The 22,271-nt window shown below is 42.1% G+C and overlaps 1 protein-coding gene across 5 annotated transcripts in view; it reads left to right on the forward strand.

The window, feature by feature from the left end:
- REPS2 (RALBP1 associated Eps domain containing 2) overlaps positions 1-22,271 on the forward strand; it is a 117,210-nt gene that overhangs the window by 68,263 nt on the left and 26,676 nt on the right. For 4 of the 5 annotated variants that reach the window (XR_011097073.1, XR_011097072.1, XM_068683729.1 and 1 more), the window contains exons 14-17: positions 5,400-5,464; positions 16,960-17,043; positions 19,195-19,340; positions 21,186-21,291. Coding sequence is in view for 3 of the 5 variants with exons in the window: in XM_068683729.1 (XP_068539830.1) it covers positions 5,400-5,464; positions 16,960-17,043; positions 19,195-19,340; positions 21,186-21,291 (401 nt within the window). In the remaining 2 variants the exon portion in view is untranslated. The remainder of the gene's footprint in view (positions 1-5,399; positions 5,465-16,959; positions 17,044-19,194; positions 19,341-21,185; positions 21,292-22,271) is intronic. The other variant, XM_068683754.1, reaches the window with a different exon arrangement.

The raw sequence follows: 22,271 nt of genomic DNA on the forward strand, positions 1-22,271 counted from the left end.
AGAAAGTTTTGCATGCAGTTGGGGTAGAAGTGATGTTCAGCGTGTTTAGCATGTGAAAGAGCTGTAGCAGGAGTGTGTCTGTGACAGTACGTGTGTGCATCGCTGGCTGTGGAAAACAAAGCTTTGTTGCTGAGCTGTTTCCCCAAACTAACTGAGAAGAGAGGTTTTATCAGTCAAGCTCTAATTCTGGCATTGGCAATGCTTTCTGTGATCTTTCTACAAACCTGATAACAAAATTACTATTAGTAATCTTTTTTTTTTTTTTTTTTTTTTTTTTAATTGCTGTTACACTCTGCAGATACATTAGTGAGAATTATTAAAACAGATCCCTGGACTATTTTGCATCACCTTACTAGGACCCTTCACTAAATTTGCATGCCTGGCTACGGCTCTAAGATTTTTTTTTTCCTGTTGCAGCTTTCTTAAGGCATATTAGTGGGAATTGATAAATCAGATCTCTTGAAGTTATTTCACAATCACTGTGCTAAAGTATAGGAATGTAAATAAATGAAGGGTTGCGGAGAAGGATCCAAGTAGTCAAATTTCAGCGAACAAGAGGAAAGTTTATAAGACAGGTAAACAGGAATTGGATTTCAAGCATAGACACGGAACTTTCTTCTGTGACCTGCCTTTGGCAACAGAAGAGGAAAAAGTATCCCAAACAAACTAGCCTCAGAGTGGAAGGCCAAAATAGCCAGCTTCCCAAACTACCTAAGGCACTGAAGCAACTGGTGAGAACCTGTTCTTTTTCAGAGTAATTCATTCTTTTGGCATATCTTTTTGGGAGTGTTTCTGTATTGCAGATTATGCTTCTTCACAAAATTAATTGGTCACTCTTCTGTTAAACCTGGTTTGGGAACTCAGCACTCTGAAGCAGCGCAAACTGGCTGCATGGTGGGTTCACATCAATCTCCCTCCCTCGATCCAGCGATGGTAGTCAGATTGTGGGCTGATCAGTAGCATCCACTTGAAAACTGTAACTGGTCTTTTTCCACTCCCATAGACAAAAAGCACAAAAAGACAAAAGCACTGAGGATTTGTCTCCACCAGGGAGGCTGGAGGCAGGGTGGCCGGATAGGATGGCATGGCCCGTTCTCAGATTGTGGAATTACATCCTGATGTTTGCTTGAAAATGTTTATCTAGCTTCAGATTGGAAAACCTGCTTTTTTTTTATCTAGTGTGGTGTCCTGCTAGTGCTATTAGACCTTCGCAATTGCCAAAATAGGGCAGGAAAATGGTCCTGGCAGCTTGCCCTGCTGATAGTCCACCATCAAGTGTAAACACACTGAGTAAAGAGCCATGGTTATTGTCCTGAAAGCCTTATCGCTGCCCTTGTGGGAGTAGCTAGGGCGTGAAAATGCTATCATTTTCAGTAATATGTGCGAGGCAGACACTGGGTGTACTTAAATCTATTTTACTGGTACCTGAACAGTCCTTCCACTGTGCTATCTGTAAGATTGGGTTTACGTTGCTCACTCTGGCGTGAATACCACCAAGCTGCACAGTAACGAGGCGACCGGTGCAAGAACTGGGACTGTGAATGCCCATCCTTCAGCGAGGAAAACCTGTGGGTATCCCTCGCTCCCTACACCTCTGAGTGGTGTGCTCACCCAGCACAATTCCCTGCTTTTCTGTCATTGCTCATTCTGTTTGATGCAAGGAGGTGTTTCAGAAACCTGGGGAAACGGGGCTTGTGCATCTCGCTTGCAGCTTCCAGGCCTTTTGGATCCCATCACTGCTGGTGGAATTGGCACGGGGAGCACAGCTGCTGTGGGGGCCCTGCTGCTTTCAGAGCAGCTGAAAGGAAGGATTACCACGTTTTCCTGGTGTAAGTTGTAGGGCAATACATAAGGACAGCAACAAACCAAGCGTGGATAACTGTATGAAGGGAAATTACCCCATCTTACCCCGTGGTCCCTTTGTGCATGCCCACATTCCCCCAGTTCTCTGCTTTTGTGCAACGTGTGAAGACGTCTTCAAAGAGCGATGGTGTGCAGCTTACCCAAGCTCTGGGGCATGCACCTCAAAATGTGACATCTGTCTGTTTGCTGCTCAATCCCAAGTCACTTTGCTTTCATTTTGGGAACAGACCTCCCCCTGTATTTATTTTTGCTTTCAAAGCTATTGTGGTACCACCACTAACAGCAAGAACCAGTCTGTGTGGGACGGTCTCCCAGGAGGGGAGGCATTATAAAGTAGCCTAATAGTACAAGTCATCTGCTGGTACACATAAAAATGTATGAGTGTCTCTGAATATTGCCCCTTTTTTCGAGTAGTGATACCAGCGAAGGCTGAAGCCTGTATCATCTGTCAGTTATTCTTTTTTTTTCATTGCCCTGTGGGGAAAAAGTGACTTTTTTTTTTCTTTATAAGTTGCTATTAGTCCCCAAAAGTCAACCAACTTGGTCTTGTCTAGCAATTGTGCTCACATAAGCATGATTTCCTTCTAACAACAGGCCAAAGATGTTCTGCAACAGCAGGAATTTTATGAATATTTCATGAGTAGCTTAAGTTAGAATTTGCAGGATTAAAAAGAGGAAACTGGGTCAAATCTCGTGGTGTAAGCATCAAACTTCTCTAATGCTAAATTAATGTATGTCCTATTTTGAAAGCTGAAGAAGATTTTTTTTAATTTTGACCATCCTACAGGAAAATAAGATTTTTCCCTCTGGAATTTTGTTGGGAGCAAATCCCAGGAGTCTTGGAGCTTCATAGTGTGGGGCTTTGCAACCACATCAGGATGTGCTTTTCCAGCTAAACCAGCATCTTTCTGCATAAAGAATTCCCTGCTGCTTTCCTAGTGAATTGGAAGAGCTGGGGAGCAGGACAATAGGTGCTGTATCTCTAGAGCAGTGCTGACATTTGGGCCATTTCTCGATGGACACAGCTCCTGTAGTACTGCTTTTGATGGCCTGCTGAAGCATAAGCCAGCAAATATGAAAAGATGGGCTCTGGAGGGGGCTGCGTACGTGTGCCAGGGCCAGAGCAGCAGCTGGGGTCGGTGCCTGGGGCTTTGCCTTTCAGATCCTCACGCTCGTGGCTGCAGCACACTCCATGGCATCATGCTAAGTCTCAGCAGGAGGTCTGCATGGCTCATGCTCCTGGCCACAGCCACGACACTGGAGCTGTTGGGCAAGCACAGATGATCTCGCAGCGACAGCCACTGGTGGTGGCAGGAAGGTGAGGTGCCCCCAGGTATTTCCAGCGAGCATTGCAGCGAGGCTCTCCCAAGGCTTCCCAAAGATAAACGTATCTCACTGAGTACACATACTTGTCTACTATTAAAGCATGCAGCTGAGTGACCTATGGAGCACTTGTGTTTGAGTTAGATTGTGTTTTCAAGTGTTGTTATTAGCTGTAATTGCCAAAGCCAGTGCTCAGACAAATGAAATAACACCCTGAAATTTGTCGAAGGGAAGCCTTCATAGTCCACTGTTCAAGTCTGAAGACCAGTTGCATGGAAAAGATGGAGAGTGTTGTGGAGAGGACACTATGCTAGTATTGCAGTGACCTTATAAATGGACCTAATTAACACAGGGGAGAGGATTGCAATCACTCAAATATATATTTTTTTCAGATTTCTCTTATGCCTGTAGGTATGTTAATGGCTCCCTTAACCTAGGCTGGGTTTTAATTGTCTGCTCTTTGGCATTGTCTGCAGTGATACTAGGCTTCATTCTGATTCAAGAGATGATGATACAGAAGATGTAAAAAACAACATAAAATAAGCCTCTTTGGAGCTGTATATAGTCAGTGTGACTGTTCCCATTAATTTCACCCACACGTTTTTACTCTCATGTCGCTGACTTAATGGTTAATATTTTTTGTCTTTGAATTTTCAACCATGAAGAGATTTTTAGGCTTGGTGTATAAAATATGTAAATGGCTAAGCTGTAACAAGGCACATAATGGTCTTTGTGGCTTTCTAAAATATGCATAGGAATAAAAAGTGTATAAATGTAATTGCTTGCTTAGCATTATTGTGGTAAAAGGCATTTCTAAGTTTAATATTGCATTTTGGGGGCTATAGAGATAACCAACAGTGCAAGATGGACTATCTCATCTCTTCAGCAGTACAAGTGCTGAGCACTCAATGCCACAGGAACCCGGAGAGGGTAACCCACCTAAGGAGTCCCATCAGTCCTTGGTGATGTCTCTGTGTTAGCCTTGCCCTCCTCTCCTCTGCAGCTGTCTTTGGAAAACCTCATCTGTCCTGCAGTTGTGTCCCAAGATTGGGTTTAGATATTTTAAAGAAATGGAGAAGTATAGCAGCTGGACCTATGTGATTGTTACCCTCCCTTTATGCTAGCTCAAAATAAAAGATGAAATTATGTTATGCTAAAGAGGCCTGAACTGACTATTAGGGTTTGTCTTCGTCCCTTTATTTCTCTTCTTCCCTCCAAAATACCACCAGTGAGTAATAACATGCAGATACAACACATAAAGTAAGTGATTTTTTGGGGGTTTGTTTAGGCTTTTGTATTTCTAATTCCATGGCAGATTTTTTCTTTACAGGCTGTGCTCTGTTGTGTAGTATGTGGTATCTGGAGTGAACTGAGGGCCATAAAAATGATCAGAGGGCTGGAACACCTCTCCTACAAAGAAAGGCTGAGAGCTGGGGTTGTTCAGCCTGGAGAAGAGAAGGCTCCAGGAAGACCTTATTGTGGACTTCCAATAAGTAAAGGGGGCTTATAAGAAAGATGGGGAGAGACTCTTTAGTAGGGTCGGTAGAGATAGAACAAGGAGTAATGACTGTAAACTAAAAGAGGGTAGATTTAGATTGGATATAATCAAGAAATTCTTTAATATGATGGTGGTGAGGCACTGGCACAGGCTACCCAGAGAAGCTGTGGATGCCCCATCCCTGGAGGTGCTCAAGGCCAGGCTGGATGGGGCTTTGGGCAGCCTGGGCTGGTGGGAGGTGTCCCTGCCCATGGCAGGGGGGTTGGAACCAGGGGATCTTTAAGGACTTTGCCAACCCAAACCATTCCGTGATTCTGTGAACTCTAATATCTATATTAAATGCTAAGCACTACTTTTTAAAAAAGGTAGTGATGTTAAGGACAGAGAACAAAGTACTAAGGATAAGTATGTGCTCTTTCTGTTCTTAACTAGAATTGGATTGCTTTAGCTACAGCTTTTGTGGCTGACTGGCTTCCATCTCTGCTTTTTATCATAACATTGTGGTTTTTTACAGTAATTAAATCACTGCTCATTTTATGGAATGGTAAGCACTGGAGAAAGTTATTTCAAACAGGGTTTGCTCAATAAAGATCAAGTATGGTTTCTGTTATTAAAATGTTGAATACTGCCTCATCACAACGAATTATCATGGAAATAAACTCTGGTTTTATTTGTAATTAAGTGAATGTGTTTGTTTTTCTTTCTCCCTGTTCAGCTGTGAGGTCTGGCTGGCTGCCCCCACCACCACCTGCACTGCCCCCTCGACCTTCTGTATCTCAGGTATGGACAAAGTTTGAGCATTTTGCTGTGCGTTATGTGCTTAGTTGTGTTGCTGGCGTGCACATCATAGCCGTTCTTGCTTCCAAGTTAGCGCAACTCCACAGTTTGCTCTGCAGTTCCGTACATGTCCTTCATCGGTCTGTCTAGCCAGCGTGTTGTAGAGTCAAATTACAGGCTAATTAAATCTCTTTGTAGTGGAGCTGACATGCACCCACTAGACAAAGCTGTAAATTGAAAGCTAGTAAGGCTGGTCTCCTAATAAGAGCTTGATGCCTGAAAGGCATGGGCTTGATACCTGCTATTTGCTTCTCAAGCATCAAATGCTCGGAGGGCATCTGTTAAGGGAGCTATAGCATGCAAGAGTATGCTTCACCCATGGGTTGGAAAAACAATGCTGAAAGGAATTCAGTCCCCTGCCAGTTACGTTATTAAGTTTGAAACCATTACCGGTGCATTTCGTTTTCCTTTCTAGATGATTTTTGTGTGTTTGCATTTAGAGCGTCACACAATCACAGCCCGATGCAAACTGGTGAACTTGTGCGTGTCTGCATCCAGATACTGCTTCATATTTTAGGCAGTGTGATGTTGTTGGCTCTGTGAAGTCTTAGGCAGCAGTCTGCTTCACATATTACTCCTTTAGGTGAGGTGTTTAATAGAAGACAGGGCCACGGGGGAGCTAACAGCCCATTACACATAAAAACTTGGCAAGGCACTTTCTCTGGGCCAGAAACAGTCATCACTTGAGTTTTGGAACTACTCACACAAGGCTGCTGGTGAACACCTCCTGCTGCACTGAGCTTATGATGGAAATGATAAAGGCCTTGCTGCTACCCCCAGCTGTACCAGCAGCTCGTTACTCTCTTCCTCACCCTAGCCCCTTTTAGCTGAGCACAGCTGGTGTTTGTCTGGAGGACTGTAGGATGCTCTGGTTTGGACTTGCATGCTTCCCCCAAGACAGCGTGGCATAGCCATACTGCTAATACAACGTGCTCCTCAGTGCACCCATCACATTTCTGCTTTGTCTGGTATTCCCTGGAGAGCATCCTGAGCTGCTTGTATCCTACACTGTGTCATCTGTGGTATAGGACCTTTCTCGATCCACTTCTCTCCAATACAAAAGTCTGTTTTCTGAATAAATGATTAATTGATTAGAGTGGTTTATATGTCTAGGCATTATTTAATATATAGCTGGTGCTTTCCTTACATGCATCACTTACCTTTACTCATTTCTGATGATTAAAAAGGGTACATAATCAAATATCTCCTCAAAAGATTCTTGTTTTGACCCAGCAAAAATATACATAAAGCCAGTTCTTGAAAAAGTAATAAACTTATTGTTTGTTACATTCTGCTTTATTTATCTCTAAACATTCCTTTCTGCGACACAAGTAATAGAAAGTAGGAAAGTATGTGTGGCGGGGTCATAATTCAGTTTAGCTGACCCTTACGAATAGCATGTAAGCAATAGTAAGCATATGGATTACGTTAGTCCAGTGGGGCCCTTGGTTTAAAGAGCATGAAGTAGGAGGGAAGATCTGCTTTCAAAACAGGATCAAAATCTGAAGAAAAACCATGATGCTGAAATGACGCATTCAGCTTTTCCTGTTTCTGAATCTACCAAACTCTTCTCAAATTTCCATCTTAACTTATTTTTCAACAGTGTCATTGAAAATCCTATTTTATTGCCTTAACGTTTTATTATATGCCTGCAGCTAAGTACTGCCAATGATAAATATAGCTTGGAAATGAAGCAAGGCCCCCATACTTCAGGGGCTGTGCACCATTTATCTATGCTTGTGCTGTGGTTGGTTTGGCTCAGGTTTGGAAATCAGTTGATGGAAGAGGAGAGGGAAACAATTTCTTCTGAGGACTACAGTTTTGTATGGATGATTGAGGAGCATCATGGACCTGTTGGCTCTTCAGAGCAAGATTAAAGGGCTCATGGGATGCAAAAGCCAAGGTGCATAAAACAGAGGTACCAAGGGATAGGTAGTACATTTCAATGGAGCAGGAGTCTTCCTGTGAGCTTACTCAATAGCGATAGAGAAATGGTGTCTTGACTTTGGTCAAAGGTTGTTGTCGCTTTTAGTAGAATTTGTGTCAACTTTTCAGAAGGCATTATTTTTCCTGTCACACCCTCCAAGGTCATCAAGCTCAGCAAGTTACTGAAACACTGGTTAGTCACAGCATGCCAAATGTCTCCAGTTGGATCAAAACCTTCTTAAATTATGACCACATCCAACTCTGCCTATACAGCACAGCCAGCTAAATAATGGGGGAGAAGGGCTGGGTCACTGGGAGAGAGGATCACAAGCAGAAGCTTAGAGATACTGTTGATGTGGCACTGACTCTGTAGCTCAGTGGGTACACACACTTACTGTGAGAGGCTCCAAACTTGTGATCCTGTGATAAATTGACCAGTTCACAGGGAAATAGCCGTGGGGCTGGCTTCACTGGTCTGGATTGCTGCTGCCAGCCCATGCTGTTTCACATCTTTAGTAGGCAGACACCTTTACAGGTGCAGCTATGGCTGTTCTTACCTCTACACCAGCTGCGAAGGTTGGTGGATTGATTATGTGTTTCCTTCTTCTTGATGGTCACTAAAAGGCTGTGGTAAATCCATCTCTTCCATATTTTTCTTTATTGCCCAAGTCAGCATTTTGTAGACTTATATCTGCATCAGTCCAGAAACTATACCCAGGTTATCCTCAGACCATTCACCAGACATTTCTTTAAAGGAGAAATATTTCATCTGAAGTCCCTGAGGTGACTGAGTAAGTTTAATAAATAAAGATGGGTAAAAGGCAAGTTTACGTAGTGTGGAGAGGTACTGCAACAGATCATTATACCTGATTTATGATCCTCTAATTCAAATTCTAACTCATATCTCTCTGCTCTGCAAGCTGTTTTGAATTGAGGTTTCCAGTAAGATGTTGTGAAATGTGGTATGAAATGCTTTATTAGAATCCTCAATTCATATTGCTTTTCTATTGGGGAAAAAAAAAATCAGGTTTTGCCTAAATTCTGTGAAGGGCACTTGGAATTTGAAAGACTGTATGGAAGCAGGCTCATATAAAGGCTAGAGCTTTGTTTTGGTTAATATGTTATTCTGAAGTGTTTTCCTTTTACTACTGTGTATGTGCCTGTGTGTAAGGTAACTGACACCTTCTGTAATCCCTAGTAGCATGTTTTACACTTAGCAAATCTGTAGTAGCTGTTGGTTTTCAGAATAATTTTATTTGTATCAGTTTTCCTTCATCTTCAGATTATAAACAATATGCTGCAAGCTATTGAACAGCCTTCAAACACTGGCAATGTCCTTATACCTCTCTTGTTCACTTCACATGGCATGCTACAGTTATGGCTTTTCTGCTCTTGTTTTTTTGAGGCACAAATTTTCAGGGGTTTTGGACTCCCCGGATGATGGTATGTAAACCAGACAACCTACAGGTTATTGAAATATCCAGTGTGTGTGTATATATATATATTTCTTTTTTTTTTCCTGGGCTTGTAGAGGACTGGATTCAGTGGCCCCGGACCTGATCCTGCGTTCCTAACTTAATGGAACACAAGTCATCAATTAAACACAACTCATCAAAGAGAAATGAAGTAACAGTGGTCCCAGAACTTCTGTGCTGATCCAGGGTGTACACAGAAAATCAGTGTAACTTTTAGAGGTGCTAAGAATTGTGGTAGGAAGCCAGCAGCACACATGGCTGATTTTCAGTGACACAAATGTCAAACAGGAAATAACTTTGGGTGCTCAGGAATAACATTCCACCGGAGCTGAGCTGGGACCGAACATGTGCATGCACATCTACTGTGAGCCTCTATTATTATTTTCTTTAACGGAAAACAAAATAATAGTTTTTACTGTTGGCTTTTAAGCCTACAGAAGCCATTTACTGCTGCTGCTTACTATGGGGGATTTAGTGACATATTTATGTTAATAGGAATTATGGATGAACACTGAAGAGCAAATATGGGTTTAGGATTTTTTCCAACATAGCTCACTATCTGCAACATTGCCCAATTGGATCAACACTCCTTTATTTAAGTTACTCTATTTCGGTACCTTCCTGTCCTTTATTGGGGTATCCTGCTTGTGCTATATAAGGGGATTTGAAAACAGCGGGACTGGAAGAAAACCTTGTATATCTTGGCTGAAAAATCTGATGTTCTGAGTCTTTTTTTCCCAGAGTCTAAATTTTAAGCCTGTTGGTTTTGTAAATTAGCACTGATTTGTTCTGGATTTTTATTTCCTAGAGACCTTGGAACCTGTTTTCCCCACTGGTTCCATGCTGGCGGTTTTGATGGGCTCTGAAAACAATTACAGACTAAGGCAAAGTGGTCAAGTGAAGTCGGAGTGGGTAGGTGGTTGTTAAGATAGTCAAACTGAAGTATCCTGATCACCTTGCAGCTCTGAAGATTAAAATCTTGCTGTGTTATATGAACTCAGAGTTAAGCTGTCGGTTTAATGGCCATCGTTAGCGTTAGTTATTAATGATTTGGTGAAATCACGGAAACAAAGTGCTGTGAGGGATGATAGGTGGGTCACCCTTCCCAGTTACAAGCACCTGGCGTTGCTGGAAAGCTGAGATAATATTCTTCTTAATACATCGAATGTTCCGCTCTCGAAATGTTACTTGATACTTCATAATTCCTTCAAGCCCTTTGGCCATTCATCATCAAGACTTGCAAGTGAAAACTGGGACCCAGTTCAAGAAATGTGTCTGTAACAGCAAATTAAGCGTGCCCATGCTGATCTGCGGCACTGAGGCCGAGGGGTGGGGAGGGGAGAGGCTCCCATCCATCCTGCTGAGACCTCTCCTTCTCCTGCGTGGGATGGCCACGTGCCGGCGCCGTGCTGGGAGCTGGTCCTGACATCTCCCCTCTGCCAAAGTCTAACTTTGCCTAGTTAAAATTGGGAGTCCTGACAGGCAGATTTTGGTATATCTCCCGTGGGTCTTGAATTTTTTTCCCCCCTCTTTGACTGGAACACCCCGTACTTGCTGGTTCCCAGGTTGCCTCGTATTGTCTTAGCTCTTTGTATGGCATCTGGGTAAAGTCTGAGTTGTATGGAGGATGAGAGAGGGTTTGGTGAGAGGATTCAGTGTTGTTTGGAGAAAATGTTCAGCCAGCTGAAGTGCCTTCTTACTGCAAAATTATGTGAGGAATTTCAAGTGCTGGCGGGACACCTGGACCTTTATGGGAAGGAACTTTTTTGTTATAGAAGAAAGAAAGAACAAAAAAAAGATTTTGCTTTTGGCAGCCTGCAATTCGTGGATATGATTGTATTCTCCCAGGCAACCATATTATATTAAACCGAAGGAATACTCTTTTAGCTTGCATTTACAACTGCTGTGCAAGAAAATGGTTGGGGGGGTTGATCATCTTTGCAGTTTTGGCCGCAGATTAACATATGTTGTATGCTCGGTGCATTAGGTACTGCAGAAGCCTCTAAATAATAAAACTGAAAGTCTTCTGTAACGTGAAAGACTTTGCCATCTGCCACTTAATATAATACAAACGGATTATCCTCTTCTGTCGTGAAAATTATATATTAAATCTAAAACGGGCAGACAAAGTAAATTATGGTTTAAGAAGTGGCAGAAACTAGCACGGTCAGAATTGAATTTGGGGAGTAGTTGATGGATGCCATAAAATCTGTTCTAAAGAGGTTTCTGGGAGGGCGGAAGCAGGGCAAGTATCTTAATTAAAATGTGTTGTAATAATTTTTGAACATTTATTGTAAAAACAACAACAAAACAAGCCAAGAATCCAGTGCCTGTATCTGTAGTGGAAGGCACATACCTCTTTCTAGCTTATGTTAATCTGGTTTTGTAGAAGTGGAGTATTAAAACAGATTGCTAATGCTTCCATCTGGGTCCTATTCTTTCCTGGCGAATGGGCTGAATGCTGCAGCAATTTGTTTGTATTTACTGCCTTTTTCCTAAACCTTATCGCCAGCCCTCAGATAGCTCAGGGAGAGAAAAAGCTTATCAAAACTTCAGAGCTGCACAGTGCTGAGGAAGCAGTCAGCACGCTGAGACCCTGGCAGCTTGTTGCATTTGCATCCCTATGGGTTTTCTCTCTGTCTTATCGTTTTCAGTTTCTGTAACAAGCAATAAAAAGAATTGATGATTCAGTGTTGGGTAGACTAGACTCACAAAAACTGGAATTGAGACATCTTGACTTCTTCGGAATTGCCATTAAGCACAAAAATAAGAATGTTTAGAAAAAGGAAAAATGCCTCTTAAATGAACTTACGTAGAGATGATAGAAGATTGCAGTGGGCGCATACTGAGCGTTAAGCATATTTAGCATCCTACTTTTTTATACAGATAAGCTCTTCTCAATGCTTTTTCGCAAAGCTAAGCAGTGGCACTGTATAGGTAATTATTATGGGCTATTCCAGTGAATGCAGACTGACAATTTCATTTCTGTGAGTGGTGCTATTGACTACAATGGAACTATTTCCACGTGTAAAGTTAGCCTGGAGCATAAGCGTGGATGAGACTGAATTGTGGGGTAGACTGAACATACTGTAACTCTTGCTAAAAGGCTCTCAGGTAACAGAAATATGAAAGCTCCGTGAAGACTTTCTGTTCTGGGAGACCAGTTACAGATTGTCTTGAGAAGTGGGTGTGAAGTCTACATATAATCCAGCATTGCTAATCAAAAGAACTGGAAATGTAAGCAAAAAAAAATCAGTTGTAAAGTAGTGCATTCTTTTACAGTTATGAAAATCTTTCATCTGATTCTTTCAAAGCACTTAGTGCTTAAGCGAGCATTACCTGTTCTTTTAGAAAGGTCCTGTTAAGTATTGTCACATGGAGCAGTTAGAAGACTATGAGTGGCTGCTCCAGGATCAGACCACAAGATAGTAAGCATTTGCAGTTCCTAATACTTACCCTAACGATGAGGGATTGTCTGTCCTACTGCTCAATATTGGTCATAGGCCACAGTTGGTCTCTGGCCGAGGCCATTCTACAGAGACTTTGTTGGCCATTTTTATCTTCTGCTAGGAAGAATGAAGAGGATAAGACTCTTCTTAGATGCAGGAATGGGGGAATATATGAGTGGGGGAAAAGGAGATATCACCTATTAATATCTGTATGTTGGTCTTGGCAAAGGGAAGCTCTTCAGGAGATTTGGAAGAACACTTGGTGTTGCTCTTCTCTGTGATCATATACTCTTCTTCCCATAATCAAGATATTCTCAGGCATGTTCTGGAAATTATCTTTTGTGCTGCTGGTAGTGCACATGAGCGGGATTTTCTTTACCCAGCTGCTATAACCCTGGATGTGGACCCAGGCATATCAATACTTCCTATGTCAGCAGCTTGTTCCATTCTGTGGCCATGAATTGAGACACTTCCATCTGAGCGCCTTCACCCTATTGTAACTGAATTTTCCCTTGGAAGACCATATTGCATAAGCAGTATAATCTCTCTGGGCAGACAAGACTTTAGAAACCTGAATTATTTAAAGCACTGCTGAAGAATTTTAAACAATAATATAACAGCGAGAAGTTTCCAAGATGTGGGAAAACTTTAAGGCGTTTGTTACCGTGATGGAGGGAGGCAGTTTATTGCTGTGTTTCTGAATGAGAAATGAGTTGCCCAAATACTATATTAAGCATGGTATAAAAACAGTACAAAAATAAAGGGAATCCACCTTAATTGATCCTGATGGATCACCTTTTCCTTACACTTAAATGAACTCAGATTGGAGTATCCTGGAGCCAGTCTCACTTGACTTGTGACCAGAAGGCTGCAGGGACTGGCTTTCACCCTGTGTCCAAATCAGTGAAGGGGAGGAAATCTGCGAAGAATCCCTCTGCCAAAACAAAAACCAGGAGTCAGATGCCATTGTCAGTGCCATGTTTTGTCCAAAATTACTGGACTGTTTCCCTGCAGAGGACTAAGCTTCCATTCTCTCGGTAGTCAGAGAGGCAGGAGTTAACAGTCTGCAAGGAGAAAGTTCAGGCTCCCAAATCTTGTATTGCAGTTGGAAACCTCCCATGTCTGCTTGGAGGACTTTTTCTTTTAAAATGTGAGTGGGGAGGAACCAGCTTGCAAACATATTTGTAAAGCATCTCAAACCTCGCCTAGGGGACTCTGTTGGGTTGTTGAATCAGCAAACCTTCTTTGCATCGATGCAAGCTGCAGTTACACAAAATACTTCTGCCTGGGTTAAGTGGTGTCAGTCTCTGAACAAAACCCACTGCAGCAGTATAATACTATTTTTTTATGCTCAGACACTTGTGTCAGAGGCCCATCACTTCAAGGACTGGGAACGTTTCCTGCGTGACCAGCAAACAAGACACTCCAAAGCACCGAGGCTTACCTTGCCCAGCACTAGCTGTCTGCACACCTCACGGGGCAGGATCAGTCTGCAGGCCCTGAATAATTTGGACAGCTATTTTTTGGTGTTTTTCTTTAAGCCAAGCACTCAGAAATGGCCTATTCCACGTGCCACTAGGTGGCACTTGAGGGACATGGCAGTCACTTGGTTTTATTCATTATGCATAAGCTGCATCACCAGAACTAGTTCTTTTTTAAATTTTTTGGTCAAATGTACTTATGTATTTATTTTTACCATCTGCCTTCTCCAGCCAGCCCCTGCCCTGCTGCCTGCTGAGCTTTGCACGCCAGCCTGCCTGCAGTCCCTGTGCCAGCCCGGTGGCCCAGCCACTGCTCTGCAGACCAGGAGCTGCCAGAGCTGCTAGGCTGACAGCCACATCGCAGCACTCAGCTGCTGGAAAAAAAAATATAGATGATGTATCGTTGGGAACTGCTTTATCAAACTGCTGGAAATGTTGAAAACTCACCCTTTTGGCATCAGTACTCCAATTTATATTTGCTCTCACTAGAACAAAAAGTTCACTTTTTTTTCTCCATTCATTTTTCTACAGGTTAAAACAGTGTTCTCCTGCAATGAGGCCACTTTTTAAGATCAGTTTTTCTGAAGCAGTTTTAGCTTTTTTTTTTTTTTTCCACCTTTTTTTCCCTGCAGGTCATTTATCTTATTCTAACTTCAATTTTCATTCATATTTGCAATTTACATTGTAGAGTACATCTCTGTTTAGTTACTTCTATGCTGCTTGAACACATCAGTTTTTGAAAGCTGCATTTTATCTACACATGAAAGGAGACCAAGCCTCTGTTATTTTTTTTTCCATGCTGTAGAATAAGGTGCTGTATTCTTGCTTCTGATGCAAGGTTTAATATAGACTCCAATGAGAGTGCGAGCACCAGAAGCTGCTGGTCTGGCCAGGTTAGGGGGGTGTCTGGAGCCCCCAGTCCAAGGAAGGTCATTCAGAGCTGGCTCTCACATGTCCTTGTCATCACACTCATTTTGCAGCAAAGCTATACCATGAGTGCTTCATAGTGTATATATTACACGGCTCTCTGAAAGACTGTCTTTACTCTTGCTGCCCCTAAATAAGTGATTTATCAAAGTGATGTGATTTGGGACCAAATTTATTGTGTGGCTCTGTTGGGTATTTGAGCTTTGCTATCCCCAAATCATTCATGAAAGCCCCATAGATCTTCCCATGCTCCTGTTAACAGTGCCCAGACCCTTGATTTCTTTCAGATATATAAAAAGTGGTTGTACAAATCAGAGAGGTTATGGGCTATTCACAATGCTGATAAAGAAATGCTATGTTGCATTAAATGCATTTTAAAGGTCTTTGATTTGTGTAGACAGAAAAAAAAAAAAAGATTGCTTTTTCCATTTTGCTCTCCTATTTGTACCAGAAATCAACAGATATAAAAGAAGCTCTTCAATCCGTGAAAAAAGGTTTCCAGAATTGAAATGTTAATATCTAATAGCTATTTGAAACCCAAATACTTAAGTCATTAATATTCAAATACTACTGGAAAGTCACAGCGTGTTTATTTTTATTATGCCATCAGATAACACTACAGATGTAGCACACTTGGAAGAGGGGGAGAGAGATCTTGTCAGCCAAGACACATTCTCCTCCTTTCCAGAGGAATTTCACACGCATTTAAAAAAAATAAAATAAAAAATCACAAATCTCAGTGCTCTGTATAGATGTTCAACATCGTATGGTTGAAGAGCAGCAGTAACCTGACAGAACTGCTCTTCCCCTGCAGCTGTCTGTAGAGCTCTTACTGGTTTTGTTACAAAAGAAATGGAAGTGCTATGAGGGGGGAAAAAAATAATAAAAAATAAAAAGTCCTTTCTTTTAAAATATACCACATTGTGTCCATTCTGTCATTTTTTAACCTGTGGTTAAGCCCTATGAAACTTGTGACCACTCCACAACTTGATGGGTCTAGGCAGAAACCTCCTGGCAAGAGCAAATCCGGTTCTTCAGTGTGTGACAGGTTATTATTTTGGCTAAAATCCTGGCCCCTTTAAAGTCTGAGGCTTGCCTTGAACAACTTTTTATTTTTAAACCCGAGCTTTCACCTGGGTAGAAGCGAGCCTTTTTTTTTTTTTTTTTGTGAGGAGCGAGCAGGATGGCAGGCTGCCTGCCCTGCCTGGGGGCCGCTGTCAGCTTGGCTCCGACTTGACAGGAGCTGGGAGAGAGGAGAGGAGGCAGCCTGCGAGTGCCAAGTGCCCTCAGCCTCCCCGCTGCTGCCTGCTTTCCCCGTCTTCAAAAGCCAGCTGATGCTTTCTAGACAGAAAACAGCCGTGCCCTGTTTACACCGTGTTTGCTGCAGCATGCCCGGGGACAGGCAGCTCCGAAGCTGCCCTCCCGTAGCAGATGTGCTTTGCCACGGCCTGCTGGGGCAAATGGGAAGGTGCTGGAGGATCTCGGGGCAAGATCCTCCAAGGCAGAGCCGAGGGTTAGCCCTCTCTGCTCGTTTTCTCTTGTGTCGGATGCGCCAGGGGGAGGGCGTTGTGGTTTGCTGCCGTGTAGAGCTGTGTTTTGAGGGTTCAGCTCGGTTTCTGTTTGAAACAGGAGAAGGGGGAAAGGAAGGAAGAAGATTGTTTGGCTTCTTTTATGACTTGTGTTTTCAGTGCCTTTATTAGAATTTTTGGTATAATTCATACTTTCTCACTCCAGCCTTGCCAGCTTCAAAGACAGAAGCTTACCCCAATGCATTTTCATCAGTTTCAGGAGATGATAAGGTGACAGGGCGCAACCAAGGTCTTTCCAGATTTTATCCACCCCACCTTGGTTTTTCCTTTGAGCGCTTAGGCCATAAGGATAGCTCTAGAAGAAACTCTGGTTACCAGCTCATTTATATTCAGAGACACGATCCCTAACTTCTCGCAGAAAAACTTTTCCCTTGTTTTCCTAGCACAATAAAATACAAGAAAAGGGTTTTGTTAAAAGTCTCGAAAAGACATATGTCATCCATTCAGCTGTCATCCTAGACCTCTATTTCTCCTACTGTTGAATTGTTAAAGTAACTTTTCTTTTGTGTATAATGTTTCCTTTCATTGACCTTATTGTATGTGACTGCTAGTCACTTTCTGGGTGTAGCAGTGACTGATTTGTTGTTACAGACAGAGCAAGCATCTGAGGTTGAGTTACACCCTCAGATGAACAGACCCCCGTCGCAGGCAGAAGAAAACAGCTCAGCAAAAAAGGTGAGACCTGCGTATGTTGTGCCATTGTTGAGTGATTTGCCCTCATCGACAAATGTAGTTGTTTCAAGTTTTAAAGCAATTAATCTGGGGGGGTTAGGGTTACGTTTTTACATGTTTGCTTTCTCGGGAGGTCAAGACACCAGAGAGAACTGGGATGGTGCGTGACATCAGCTCCGATAAATCATTGAGAAGGCTTTTAGTACGCACACATCAGTGCGTGTGCTTTAAGAAAGGCAGCTTCCCATTTGTTTCAAATCAACGGGGGCTTGTGGAGCCTTAAGGGACACAAAAAAGGAGTTTGGTTGTACTTGACCCCTGCCTCACTGTAAGCCTTCCAAGTTGTGATGCGGTTCTTGCTTCCACTTATTAAGGGTTTGGTTTTGATGTAAACACACCTGTTTGCTGTGAGGTCAGGGTCTGCTTCGAAATGTACACAGAATGGGAAAGATTTGCTCAAAACATTTGCTTAGGAGGTATGATTTCTAACTTCTTTCTGCGTGAACACATACTTTGTATGAAGCAATCACCGAAGGTGCAGTGGTGCTCTTCACAGAGCCTGGCTTATGGATAGAGCAGCCCTGGCAGTGCCTGTGAGTGTTTCCCTGCTCCATGGCAAGGTTGTTGGCACAGTGCTGACTCCCTTTTGAAGGGCTGGTGCAACGACAGCCAGCCAAAGAGCCCCCTGTGGAGGGGTCTGCTTTTAGGTACTGGGTATTTCTTCCAGTACTGTGCTTGAAATGGAAAAGGGATTACTCCTATGGATTTTGTAGTGTTTTGGCAGTTTAAGGTCAGCTGGGATTGCATATTTGGAATCCCACCAGTTTGTAGGTGTTGAATGCATACACAAGTACCTTGCGTTGTGAGTTTGCAGGGAGCTATAGGATTTCAGAGCACAGTATTATCTGAGGTCTGTGCACTGCTGATGTCCTGATTAAAAGATCTTCTAATATTTTGAATTGCGTTTACAGTAATGGCAGAAGTGTTTGTAACATCTAACCCCCCTGTGTCCTTATAATTCTAATTCCTCTAATAATTTTAATCCTTCTAATTCTAACTATTGATGGTCTTATGTTTTTCTTCGTACTGTGTCAGTCATAGTAGCCTCTTCTGATGAGTCAGGCTGTTTACTACAGTTCTTTTTCTTATGATTGCTTGGTCATTAAATGCTTCCTTGTTTATTTATTTTTTTCTTGTTTTAGTAACAGTTGGCCAAAGCATAGTGAGGAAGATAGTCTGACCCAGTAACATACACTCTGCGATTGATAGTAAAACTTGATCTCTGGTCTTGGCTGTGATGCTAAATGTGTAACCTTTGTCATATCACTTTGTTTCAAACAAAATGTTTAACTTTTCCATTCCAGAAATGGGGCACTAATAGTTATGTCACTTGTAGAAGAGACCTAATAATAAAAGGCACTGAAAACCACACGTTTGTATTTCAGTATTAAAACAGATATAAAACATCAAAACCAATTCTCATTGCAAAAGAAAGGATGTCTTAATTTAAGAGTGAAAACACTTCTTCATTAAAGGCATTAAGACTTTTTGTTTTACCTGCAGACCAGACTCTCTTTTTGATGTAATTTACCAAGAGAAATAACCGGACTTCTACACTTTCAACATGTTAATTTTGCATAGATGATTGGAAACACACATCTTTCTAAGCTTGTTTCTGTGTTGCTTCATGTAAGAGAGTAGGGGATGAGAAGGGAGGGGCCGTGTGCCAAGGGATTAAGGTAGAAGCTGTGATGCAAGTGATTGATCCTTACCAACAGGGAGCATAATTAAATATAAGTCTTGCAGTGGTCTTAATGTTTTTGAGCCAGCTGGGTGCTAGTACATCCATTCATACCCCCTCCCCAAATGCTGCCCTATACAATCCAGTTCTGAGGAGCCTGTCATCCAGATGAAGACAAAATTCATCTAGCTAGCGTAATTGTTTCATTCGTTAAGGGTTTGTAGGAGTTATTGTTTCTTCAAACAAAGTCAAAAACCCGAGAGGCTATTACCAAATTTAAATTAAGCCCTGTACCACTTTAAATTATGAAACCTTAGGCCAGATGTCAGCAATTTCTGTGCCACAAGCACTCCCCAGCCTAGTGACTGGACACATATGGCCTGACTTAACTTTGCTGTGCTTCTCCCTTGCAGGAGGTTGTTCTCGTTCAGCCGCCCTCCAAACCTGCCCGCAGGAAGCTTCGGACGGAGACGCAGGGACTGGAGACCCCCGAGCTTTCTCCCACTATAAATGTGACTTCTTCTGTGCCAGCAGTCAAGCCTCACCTCCCAGTCCAAAAGTAAACAATTTGTTACACGCGTGCCAAACTGTACCATGAGATCTGATGTGGCAGGGTTTGCTCTTTGCATAATTTTGTGCTTCATAGTTCTGGTTTTGGGAATACTTCACAAGATGCAGGTCTCTGAAATCTACATCTCTCCAATCCAGTGCAGGCTAAGTCTATAGTGACTGTAAGTCAGTAAGCCTCGTGAAAAGGTTCTGCTTTGCCCTACCTCTGCACCTAGTAGTCATAAGCCACTGACCACTTGTGACAATGAAGTAATTGCCAAACCCAACATATGTTGTTTGTTTTCATAAATACAGCTGTTGAAGCTCTCAACAGCAAAGACCTGGAGGATGTCATTATATATATTTATTTAATAGCAGTGTTGAAGGGGCTGCACAAATGGTAAGTGAAGGTACTTGAAGCTCTTTTGGGTCTATACATCTCCCTCAACCAAAACACTGTGCAAACATTACAGCCTGCCTTCGCCCAAAGCCTTGCAACGGCATCTGGTTCAATCTGAAGCAAAAACGAGATGCCCAAATCAGTTGAGCAGTTTTTGGCAAACTGTTTGTCAGCAGACTGAATCTGTGCTGCATAAATGGAGATTAGAATAAATCATAAGACTCCTAGGATGCCCTTAAAGTGCTATTTTATGCTTTGGGAGTGCGTATTCCATAGAGGTTCAAAGAACAGATAATAGCATTTGTTAACATCTCAACTTAATCCCGTCTTGTCTGTATCTTTCCTGAAATGTTTAAATGACCATGGGGTTGTAATTCCTTGTGTGTTTTTTTTTTCTCCTGTAATTATTACTTTATAGTCTACAGGGAGTGGTTTGAAGCAAAACCTGACAGTTCACTGGAAGATAATAGCATAAAGACCAGACTGTGTTGTGACGTAGACTCTATTGCAAAGATCAGTGCCATTAGCTCTGTCAAGAGAAAGAGCTAACGGGGACTGTGTACCATTATGGATCTTATTTGAATAGGACATCTGGTTTAGGTTAAATTTGTCACTAAATAGCTTTTGATGCCTCATGTAAAACTTTAAAATAATCTCTGTGAAAAAGGGCTTGGATATCCACCCAGTATTTTCTGTATTTTTTTTCCTTTTATGCTCTCGCTACCTCTGTCTCTTAGAGCAGTTGGTCCTTATGTACTAAGTTGGCACTTTCTGCACCCATCTGCCTGACTGCAGTTTCCTCCACACCAGTCACCACGGGCTATAGAGTCATAATAATAATAAGAGAGAAATCTTTTATTTAAGCAACAAAAGAGATGAGGCAATTCCATAAGTCATCTGCCTGTTTCTGTTTGTGATATCAGGTAGTTTCAGTAAAAGTGACTGTTTTGAGAAAGAAAATTAATATTATTTTTAAGTGAAGCAATATCAGAATCAGCAGAGCCTTGAAAAATCTGAGACAGCATCTTCATGCAGATGTCATTTCTTTCTGAATAGAGTGATTTTTATATTTTCTTTTAGCCACTCCTGAATTTTAAATTCTACAAGTGTCTGAAAACAGCTGAAGGACAGATACTGCAATAAGGACAGCTATGCAAGGATTATTCTTAAGCTGAATCCAACTGCAGTGATTTTAAAATAATTGAGACAGCCTAAAATGTTTCTGTCATTCAGATTAACGAGCGTGGCCATTTTACTTTCAAATAGCCCACCTGGTTCAGTCATCTTATTTTAGTGTTACGTTTTTCTTTTCTTAAATGTGTAGTTTGTACCTTGTCTTTGACATGTAGTCTAGTGTGTATAGGGTATAGACACACAAAATGGGTGGCTGGTCTTCTGGCATCAGCCACCATTGAGGCTCTTAATTGAAATGTTTTGTATTTATCTGTCTGGCAGACAGTCTTCCAAGCAGAAAAGGGCTATTCAGACTGCTATACGAAAAAACAAAGAAGCCAATGCTGTGCTCGCCAGGTTGAACAGTGAGCTCCAGCAGCAGCTGAAGGTAAGGAACACACTGAAAATCAGTGACAAACCTCCCTGCAGTCGGTTTCTGGAAGAGAATAACTACGCTGTATGGGTGGCTAGAGTGAGACTTTCTAGGAAGAGTTACAACCTGTGTGTGTACAGCTCCGTTGGCACTTAAAGTCTAAAGGAGGAATCTTGTCTTTCTGAAAAGTTTGGGCAATCTGATGGTATCACCCAGTGCAGGAGAGCAACTCAAGGTGTAGCTTCCTTGTCTGCTGATCGGTTGTGCTACGTAGCTGTCTTCTGGCGTACACGGACTGGCTAAGCCATGCTCTTTTTGTGAACATCTAATACGGATTTTTAGTGTTGTCTGTTGACTTCTCTTTAAGCATGTTCTCAAGGAGCTACTTTCTTATAAATACCAGTTCTGTTTTTTCTGTTGTCTCAGTTCAAAGATAGTACCAACTTCAGCTTTTCATCTGCTACAGCTTTTTCTTCCTAGCATGTTATGCACACGCTTAACTGAAAATGGACGTGAACGCTCAGTTGCAGTTTTTCTCCAGTCAAGATGAAAGTCTGTTTATGTTCAACTTTAATATATGTTATTTTTTAACTAGCTTTCAGGGATCTCCCAAGAGTCATGCAGAGTGGATGCTCTGTTCTGAAATCATAGCAAAATATAGGACAGCGATTGGAATAAGCATGGAGATGAAAGCTTTTGATGACAGCCCATTACTATCATTAGTTAGTTCAGTGTATCTATAGTCTGATTTTCTTCCATATGCTATCTTCAGTGTGCTTAATTTCCAGTCCCTTCACAAAATAGGCCTCTGCTATTCCCTGCATTTTACCTGCAGGACCATGGAAAGATTGCGAGATTTTTTTTAAGTTCATAGAAGAGCAGAAAACTGAACTTGTCCTTCAAGTCATATTGCTGCCTGGAAACTTTCTGCTGAAGCAGGGCCTTGTTCTTACAGGAACCAGCAGACATTACGGGCATGTCTCAGGCTTTGTGAG

Source organism: Anas acuta, chromosome 1 (genome assembly GCF_963932015.1).
Source record: "Anas acuta chromosome 1, bAnaAcu1.1, whole genome shotgun sequence".
Lineage (NCBI taxonomy): Eukaryota > Metazoa > Chordata > Aves > Anseriformes > Anatidae > Anas > Anas acuta.